Source organism: Anomaloglossus baeobatrachus, chromosome 1 (genome assembly GCF_048569485.1).
Source record: "Anomaloglossus baeobatrachus isolate aAnoBae1 chromosome 1, aAnoBae1.hap1, whole genome shotgun sequence".
Lineage (NCBI taxonomy): Eukaryota > Metazoa > Chordata > Amphibia > Anura > Aromobatidae > Anomaloglossus > Anomaloglossus baeobatrachus.
The window spans coordinates 54,283,828-54,294,242 of NC_134353.1; the positions used below are offsets into that span (position 1 = coordinate 54,283,828).

At 38.5% G+C, this 10,415-nt stretch overlaps 1 protein-coding gene across 3 annotated transcripts in view; it reads left to right on the plus strand.

The window, feature by feature from the left end:
• REEP1 (receptor accessory protein 1) overlaps positions 1-4,052 on the plus strand; it is a 172,301-nt gene extending 168,249 nt beyond the window's left edge. For all 3 annotated transcript variants that reach the window (XM_075346788.1, XM_075346787.1, XM_075346789.1), the window contains one exon: positions 866-4,052. Coding sequence is in view for 1 of the 3 variants with exons in the window: in XM_075346787.1 (XP_075202902.1) it covers positions 866-937 (72 nt within the window). In the remaining 2 variants the exon portion in view is untranslated. The remainder of the gene's footprint in view (positions 1-865) is intronic.
• The last annotated feature ends 6,363 nt before the right edge of the window (positions 4,053-10,415 follow it).

The window sequence follows — 10,415 nt, forward strand, 5'->3', positions numbered from 1 at the left end:
AAGCTACCCAGGAGTTCATGAGTGCAAAAAAGTGGAACATTCTGCAATGACCAAGTCAATCACCAGATCTTAACCCAATTGAGCATGCATTTCACTTGCTCAAATCCAGACTTAAGACGGAAAGACCCACAAACAAGCAAGACCTGAAGGCTGCGGCTGTAAAGGCCTGGCAAAGCATTAAGAAGGAGGAAACCCAGCGTTTGGTGATGTCCATGGGTTCCAGACTTAAGGCAGTGATTGCCTCCAAAGGATTCGCAACAAAATATTGAAAATAAAAATATTTTGTTTGGGTTTGGTTTATTTGTACAATTACTTTTGACCTCCTAAAATGTGGAGTGTTTGTAAAGAAATGTGTACAATTCCTACAATTTCTAGCAGATATTTTTGTTCAAACCTTCAAATTAAACGTTACAATCTGCACTTGAATTCTGTTGTAGAGGTTTCATTTCAAATCCAATGTGGTGGCATGCAGAGCCCAACTCGCGAAAATTGTGTCACTGTCCAAATATTTCTGGACCTAACTGTAGATAGATAGATAGATGGATAGATAGAGGGATAGATAGATAGATAGATAGAAGGATGAATAGATAGAGATATAGATGGATGGATAGATAGATAGATAGATAGATAGATAGAGGGATAGATAGATAGATAGATAGATAGATAGAGGGATAGATAGAGGGATAGATAGATAGATAGAGGGATAGATAGATAGAGGGATAGATAGATAGATAGAGGGATAGATAGATAGATGGATAGATAGAGGGATAGATAGATAGATAGATAGAGGGATAGATAGATAGATGGATAGATTCTGATTATTGCATTACTGTGTATGTAATTCCGTTATCCCTTTGTTTTTCAGCCTCCTCCCAGAGTCCATAAGCCTCGATTCAGGAAGAAAAGTACCTCTGCCTCTAACACGGAAACTGCATGACTGCAGCCACCATCAAGAGCCACAGAATGTCTCTTCACTGCCTTAAAAAAGAGCAATTCATACCACGTGACAAGGTGGCGCTAGAGTTAAAAAATAATAATAATAATCAGGCGTGACTTTTCCCAGAATCTTTCACTTCCCCCGTCATATCCGTCAGTGTTCGGCTTTCCGTACGTAGCTGCCTTGAAACTGCTCCGAGGACGTATGAAGACATTAGCATCTTGATTGTGAGCCTTGCTTGGAAGCTGCAGTCCCCTAAGCCTACGATGTGGAAGCCGCCGCGGCCCTCCACCTCCCGATGGCGATCTTAAGTATTGGTTTACTGATGACATTGAATAGCCATGTGCGTTGGAGATTTTTCTCTGTACTTGCTACATGTTTTTCTGTTTTTGTTTATTTTGTTTGTATAAATTATGATTGTCTTTCTATGTTTCTGCTTCTACTGTGATCTTTAGGCAATACCGGTTGTATTTACCTTAGCGGACTAGTCCAAAATTAGTAGTCAGATGGGATGAACAGAGGTCTTCAAGGTAATAGCTACCAAACTTTGTAATCATGAGAGTAGGAAAATGTCTGCTTTTTTACATTTTCTTCCAGAAACAGCACCACCTTTGTCCCATGGCTAGATTCGGTATTGCAACTCAGACCCATCAAAGCTGTTTGCTGCAATATCGGACACAAAAGTGGTCCAGTTTTAGGAAAACAGCTCAGATATCTCCACTTCTACAGTCACGTTCTTAGTGAAGTGGACACCTTTGACCATAATTGACTTATTAGTCATCTTATTTATCATCTTAATTGGACTAATTAGTATAATAAACATTATGACCCAACGGAGCATTTATTGGATACATTGGATGGATAAATACAATGGGTTGACAATTTAAAGGTGATGGACATGATTGTATATTAGGATCAGAATTGTAATTTATATCCTTCATGATTAAAAGGAAATATGACATTTTTTAGGATACATTTTCCCCAACTTGTTTTGTTTTTCTTACGGCACCACTTGCAGTACCGATTTTCACCATCATTGTCAGGAAAATAATTCCATAGACATCTGTGCAACAGCGCCCCCACGTCTGATACAACCCAAATAGAGCATTGTGCAATGAAACTTCATTGGAGTTGATGGTCTTTTCATTCAATAGGCTAAAAATAATAGGGATAAACAAACTTTTATTAGCTGACTCAATTTTTAGCCCTCTCAGTATCTTACAAAACTGAACTGAGTCCCTCTTCCACCTCTTGGACTTGGACCCAACCTGAAGACTTTTCACATCCAGTATGCGAACGGCCATTTAGGAAATTATGGAGACAACTGAGACTTTAGGGTTAATGGAGTTGTGCAGATTAGGAAACCCATTTTATATACCCCATTGTGGAATTTGGAATTAGTCGATGGGAATCCCTTGTTCAGGATTGTCATCTCTTGACCTAAGTGGATTTAGGTTACAAGGTGTGCTCCTCGCTTGCTGTGACCGTTCCTGTCCTATAAAACACTATGGGCACTTGTAATTCTTCTTTTGTCCAGTAGGGGCGCTGCAGGGAAATTGACTGTATAACTAGGTTCCCCCCACAGATTGAAGATGATCGTACAAGGTTCCGGAAGGAAATATTGTTAAGAGTTCCTTCTAACAAGTAGGCATTGTCCAAAGCTATAGTCCTTATGAATAAAATAGCTCCTTAGTAGAAAAGGTGCAAAACCCTGTCCTAGTGGCACTTTGAGAGCCCTGAGAGCTACCTCCTATCTGATGGCATCTGCAGCTCTTCTTTTGATTAGTCGGCCTGGTGTGACATCATCGTTGTGACACGATGTGCATGTGATGTCACACCAGGCCAGCTAGTAGAAAGAGGAACCATGGATGGTGGCTGGAAGGAGGGGGTTCGCTGGATTCCTGGCTTGGCTCCTCGAGCTGGTCCTGCCATTCGATTCCCCGCCAACTTTACTCCATTACCACTTTATGGACAACCAGGTCTGGATGTGCAGGCCCCCTAGTGTCCCTATGTAGTTGAGGCCCTGGTTTAGTGCCCTATTTAAATTGTGGCCATGATCCTCAACTGTACTAGTTTGCGACTAATCCGGCTGGATGACTTCTGTGAACGATGGGAGCCGGCACCCTGTGAGAGCCGCTTTCAGCTTCTGAATGGGTCTTACATGATGATGTTTTGTTTCCGATGGGACTTGACCCTCATATTTTTCCCACAGGTGAACACATATTTCATAGGGATTAATTTGGCATCCAAAAGAGCTGACTCTACATAATGGGCAGAATGATTCAGATTACCCCCCAAAAATGAAGGACTACCCATCACTTTCCTTATTAAACCACACCCATCTCACATCAGACCACACCCCATTACCCAAAGGCCACACCCCCTTTTCAATCAATGATTAGCCCTCGATTAAGTATCCAAACGGCTTGTGTAAATATATTAAGTATATAATATTTATTTCAATATTATTTATGGAAACAAATGGAAAAATCCGCCCTGTATCCCCCCAAAAAATAAATAATAATTTCCTTTAAATTTTTAAAAAACAGTGGTCGTCTATAAATACAAATATGGAGGGACCCGTATCACTATATGCCTGTATTACATGGATGTACTACTGTATGCCTATAGAACATATGGGGCATACTAGACTAGGGACATCAGTGACTTTTTTTGGGGGGGGATGTGGGGGGTGTTTAGTGAAATATGGAATATCTAGTTGCTTTGGGTTTACGCCATCATCTTCCGTCAACGTGGTCCCGGCAGTGTTATCTCCCATGCAAGCTATCTAATTTGTGGTCACATCTTGGTAAGTATGTTCATATATGGTTACAGTCAATATTCACATCTCCCAGAATCCTAAATTCTTTTGAAGTCACCATAGATTACTATGGAAAACAAGTCTGGTTCAGTAGGATGTTATGCTATGAAAAGATAATAGGAAAACTCATGACTAAACGTAAAAAGAAAAAGCTTTTGATGCCCATCAACCCATGTAAAATTGTGCCAATAATCTACGGAATACCCCGAATATATCTAATGAGTATGCAGAGATGTAACTACCAAAATTGTCATCTGGTACAATGTCAATAAAGTTTATTTAAAGAACGGAAAATGGTCCCATTTTCTATAATACTTATTATATTTTTTTTTTTATTTTTATCTTCATATTCTGATCTTGACTCTGTCAATTGTACTTTTTTTTGTCCAAAAATTATCCATTTATTATATATTTTTTATTATTATCTTCATATTCTGATCTCGACTCCTGTGATTATGTTTTACAGATCAATCCATGGGGTAGCCAAAAATATAATAATGTGAAGTCTATGACCCATAAAAAAAAAATAAAAATGGAGTAGTTGTCAATCATATTTTTTTTTTGTCCAAAAATTACCCATCTATTATATTTTTTTTTTTTATTTTTATCGTCATATTCTGATCTTGACTCCTGTGATTATGGTTTATAGATTAGTCCATGAGGCAGCCAAAAATATAATAATGTGAAGTGTGTGACCGATCAAAAAAATGGAGCTACTGTCAATCGTATTTTTTTTTGTCTGAAAATTATCCTTTTATTATATATCTTTTATTATTATCTTCATATTTTGATCCTGACTCCTGTGATTACGGTTTATAGATTAGTCCATGGAGTAGCCAAAATATAATAATGTGAAGTGTGTGACCGATAAAAAAAAAAATGGAGTAGCTGCCAATTGTATTTTATTTTTTGTCCAAAAATTACCCATTTATTATATTTTTATCTTCATATTCTGATCTTGACTCCTGTTAGTACCTTTTATATACCAGTCCACAGAGGTAGCCAAAAATATAATAATGTGAAGTGTGTGACATAAAAAAATGGAGTAGTTGTCAATCTTATTTTTTTGTCCAAAAATTATCCATTTATTATATATTTTTATCTTATTATTCTGATCTTTACACCTGTGATTATGGTTCATAGGTGAGACCATGGGGTAGCCAAAAATGTAATAATGTGAAGTGTGTGACCGATAAAAAAAAATTAAGTAATTGTCAATTGGTTTTTTTTGTCCAAAAATTATCCATTTATTATATATTTTTTATATCTTGATATTCTGATGTTAACTGCTTTGATTACGTTTTATAGATTAGTCCATGGGGTAGCCATAAATATAATAATGTGAAGTGTGTGACCCATAAAAAAATGGAGTTGTCAATCATATTTTTTTTATCAAAAATTATCCATTTATTATATATTTTTTATTATTTTTATCTTCGTATTCTGATCTTGACTCCTGTGATTATGGTTTGTATATCACTCCATGGGGTAGCCAAAAATATAATAATGTGAAGTGTATGACCGATAAAAAAAAAGAAAAATGGAGTAGTTGTCAATTGTATTTTTTTTGTCCAAAAATTAACCATTCATTATATATTTTTTATTATTATTTTTATCTTCATATTCTGTGATTACGGTTTATAGATCAGTCCATGGATGAGCCAAAAATATAAAAATGTGAAATGTATGACTGATAAAAAAACGTAAAAATTGAGTAGTTGTCAATCGTATTTTAATTTTTGTCCAAAAATTAACCAGTGATCTGTCTGGAACTTCTTCTTTTATATTTTGGACACATTGCACAGGCAAAGGCACTCTACTATTACACTACTTTTCTTTGTAATAGTATCATGGGTAAATTAAAGCTGCAATCTGATTGGTTGTTTGAAATTGGTGTCTACTTTATTTTTTAGTTTGGGCTGGCAGTACTACATCCCTATTTGTCACTAGATAATTTATTGTCGGCTGCGGTTTCGCCCCCTGATTAAAAAATTGAAAATGAGTTTGATTCAGAAAAATCTGATTAATAAGGCATAGGGAGAGATAGAAAAAGCTATAATGAAATCCCACCCTGAAGGTCAGGATCAAGCGACCACTGGATTGATTTGTCGATAGGGGCAATTACTCTGATATCCCGATGTAAAGGCCTGTAGAGGATGAGAAGGACATGGCTGCACTTTTTCACACCACTTTTTTTCCAGCACTTTTGATGCTGAATGTTTGACATCTGACACCGTTACCTCCTCCCTGTCCTTCCTGCATATCACTGATTGGATTCCCCATCATTAGTAATCAGATTTTTTTTTTTTGCATTTGATCTCAGAACCTTTGTAAGGCGTCGTTCATCCTTGCCTGTCCATAACCATCACCCGTCACAAACCGAGTGCCTCGTTCTTTTACTGTAGCGTGATATTGTGTCACTGTGACGTCTACTGTAACGGCCAAAATGTGTATGCTTTGGCCGAGATCCGCACCGAGTGTTCGATTCATGATAGTGATGCCGCACTGATAACACATTAGGTTAGATCACTGGAGTAACATCAGGCAAAAGAGTTATCTGGGAGTAGAAACATGGCTGCTTAATTCCAGAAACAGCGCCACACCTGGTGGAAACTGGTATTACAGCTTAAGAGCCGAGCTGCAATACCACAACCAACCTGTGGTCAGGTGAGGCGCACTTTTTGGAAAAAAAATCAGTAATGTTTTACTAACCTTGTACAACTTTTGCATCACAGTCTTAGTATTAGCTCTGATCTCACAATATTTATCATTAAAAAAAAAAATAAAACTAGATTTTTTGTTTTTCACTGATTTTAGTGCCCAGGTATTTGTGATTTTTACATTCGAGGAAAAAAAAATCAGAATGCATCTTGTAAATTGTATAAATGTATCTGGCAGGCCAGAGGAACTTTCTTTACAGGTGTTAATGTATATTTTGGGTGTATTATTGCATTGTCTGTGCTGCATGTTCATTTTTATTTTCCTTTTTTTTTATTTTTATTTTTTTTAAGAGCCGTACGTACTGAAAAATAAATACAGATGCTGAGCTCATGACGAGAATGTGTTGGTGTTTTCCTTTAAAACAAATTAACCTTAACCTTCAAGAAGTGGCTAAGTGCTGCAACCCTTGCAGAACCGCCGCCAGGGCCCCATACTGCCAAAGTTTTGGGGCCCCCTTGAGACTCCGCCTTCGCCCCAGCTCTGCCTCTACCTCTAGGACCTTCTTCAGTCCCATCACCATTCTTGGAAAATCTCCAATTCTGCAAACAGTCCTCACCAATCAAACATTAACCGATAGTCGTCATTTTGACAGCCCAAAAAAAGCTGCAGAATCGTAAGCCTTATGTGTATTTTATATATATATATATATATATATATATATATATATATATATATATATATATATATATATATAATATACACCTCAAAATACAGTAATAGCAGAACCATGAGAATATGAGGCCATGTCTGTCATAGAATAAAGTGTTCAAGTTTGGTTTTGAGAGAACTCCAGTAGCATTTGTTTCACTATTTTGTCTGCAACAGGGACCGGTAGTGGGGCAGTTGCACACCGGCTTGAAGAAACCAGTAAGTGTCACACCCCACCCAAAGTCACACACACACTGACTCTCTGGTGAAGGAGCATCAAGCTCGTACGGCTCGGCATCCGTGTTGTCCTTCACTTGGGTGCTCAGTACATAACACAAGTCTGTCCGATGCAGTGTGTAAACGTCCCAATTCCAAGTGTACATTATGAGCCCTACAAGAATGCCGTGGAGACACCATCACATGTTTCTCAACGCTGGCAGGAAACTAGCCAGGTCTTTCACCGGGAAGGAACAACACCGGGAACGGCAGTCTCCAGTCAAGGAAACCGCCTATACCAAGTCATGGTATCCATCCACAGACAGCTGTTTCGGGGTATTTGCCCCTCATCAGTGTGGAGTAGGAAACTGGCTAGAGGGAGCAATGCCTAGTAGAAGACTACATAGGTAAGGATGGTTGACCTCAGTGAGATCAACATCCAACACCGCGGAGACACCATCATGTGTTTCTCAACGCAGTGACACTAGAACAAGGCCCCCTGGGAAAATATGCAAAACAAAAATGCCGCGGAGACACCATCACATGTTTCTCAACGCTGGGAGGAAACTAGCCAGGTCTTTCACCGGGAAGGAACAACCACGGGAAGGGCAATCTCCAGTCAAGGAAACCGTCTATACCAAAACATGGTATCCATCCACAGACAGCTGTTTCGGGGTGTTTGCCCCTCATCAGTGTGGAGTAGGAAACTGGCTAGTGGGAGCAATGCCTAGTAGAAGATGTGGATGGATACCATGTTTTGGTATAGGCAGTTTCCTTGACTGGAGACTGAAAAACTGGTGAAAGACCTGGCTAGTTTCCTGCCAGCGTTGAGAAACATGTGATGGTGTCTCCGCGGCATTCTTGTTTTGCATATTTTCCCAGGGGGCCTTGTTCTATTGTCACTGCGTTGAAAAACACGTGATTGTGTCTCCGTGGTGTTGGATGTTGATCTCCCCGAGGTCAACCATCCTTACCTATACATTATTAGCCCTGGCGGATACAAACAGAAGGTGACCCCTCTGCAATATCAATATATGGACCCTTTGCAGCTCATGAGCTCATAAAAATCCAAAAATTGCACCTACTTTGGAGGTGGATATGGCCTCCTGACCTCTTGGGCCCTTGTGCAGCAGCACAGGTTGCACCAATGATATGTCCGTTCCTGAATGAGTGTTTCTTATCGATGCAGGTTGTCAATCTGTCACAGAATTTAGACCCTCATAGCACTGGATAACAAGGACTTATTGGTTTGGCTTTTACCAGATTTGGCATCACTGTCATCAGCATACCTCCCAACCGTCCAAGATTCTGCGGGAATGCCACAATTTTAGAGGTGTGTCCCGCACTCCCGCGGCTCACAGCTGATGTCCCGGCTCCTTCCCTCAGTGCAGTGAATAAATTAAATTAACTTATCATCGGCTCTGGATTTTCAGGGCGGCCGGGACTCAACCCTGTAGAACTGTGAGTTCATTGCTTCAAAGGCAGCAGCTCAACCACTGAGCTACTGCCTGTATTGGAACCCAAATGAATATTTTGTTATCTTGACCTCTATACTGCAGGTGAGCCACCAGAGGCAGATTATTCAGCTGCAAAGATGGATGGAGGGATGGATGAATGGAGGGATGAATGGAGGGATAGAGGGAGGGATGGATGGATGATAGAGGGATGAGTGGATGGATGGATGAATGGAGGGATGAATGAAGGGATGAATGGAGGGATAGAGGGAGGGATAGAGGGAGGGATGGATGGATGATTGAGGGATGAATGGAGGGATGAATGGAGGGATAGAGGGATGAATGGATGAGAGTGTGATGGATGGATGATAGAGGGATGGATGATAGAGGGATGGATGATAGAGGAATATATAGATACATGACAGATAATAGATAGATACATACATGATAGATAGAATCATAGATATATTGATAGATATAATCATAGATAGAGGGATAGAGAGATAGAATCCTTGATAGATAGATAGAATCCTAGATAGATAGATAGATAGATAGAATCCTAGATAGATAGATAGAATCGTACATAAATAGATAGATAGAATCATAGATAGATGGATAGATAGATAGATAGATAGATAGATAGAATCCTAGATAGATAGATAGATAGATAGATAGAGGGATAGATAGATAGAATCATAGATAGAATCATAGATAGAATGATTGATAGATAGACAGAGGGATGGATAGAATCATAGATAGATAGATAGATAGAATCATAGATAGATAGATAGAATCATAGACAGATAGAATCATAGATAGATAGATAGATAGATAGAATCATAGATAGATAGAATCATAGATAGATAGATAGAATCATAGATAGATAGAGGGATATATAGATAGACAGACAGACAGATAGATAGATAGATAGATAGATAGAGGGATAGATATAGATAGATAGATAGATAGATAGATAGATAGATAGAGGGATAGATATAGATAGATAGATAGATAGATATAGATAGATAGATAGATAGATAGATAGAGGGATAGATATAGATAGATAGATAGATAGATAGATAGATAGATAGAGGGATAGCTATAGATAGATAGATAAATAATGTATCTCAATGTAGGTGAAGGAAAGAGTCAGATTCATTTGTTCCCATAAAACTACTATAAAGAAATGAGGAAAAAATACAAATACAATTTTTTTTTATCTTCACCACCCTGGATTCAAACCAGCAATGTTCAAAACTTGTGTCCAGCAGCCTCCTGGCTTTCCTAGCTGCTCTAGCTGTTGAGCCACTAGGATTGATGATGTCAGAGGGAGGATTTTCGATTACACAGGACACAGCTCCATTGTACACAGCAGTGTCTCTATCTCCTGTATTCTAGAGGGAGAGGAAAAGAGGATTTTTTTTTTCTTCTAATAAAATTACTAAAAATAATAAAAAGAAATAGAATAATGTAATTTTATTACACTTTTTTATAAAATAATAAACATCACAAATCAGCAAATAACATGGACATATTTGGTGTCCCTGTAATCGTAATGACCTGAACAACACAGCGATCAGGTTATTTATGAGGATCGGTAAATGGCGGGAAAAAAATG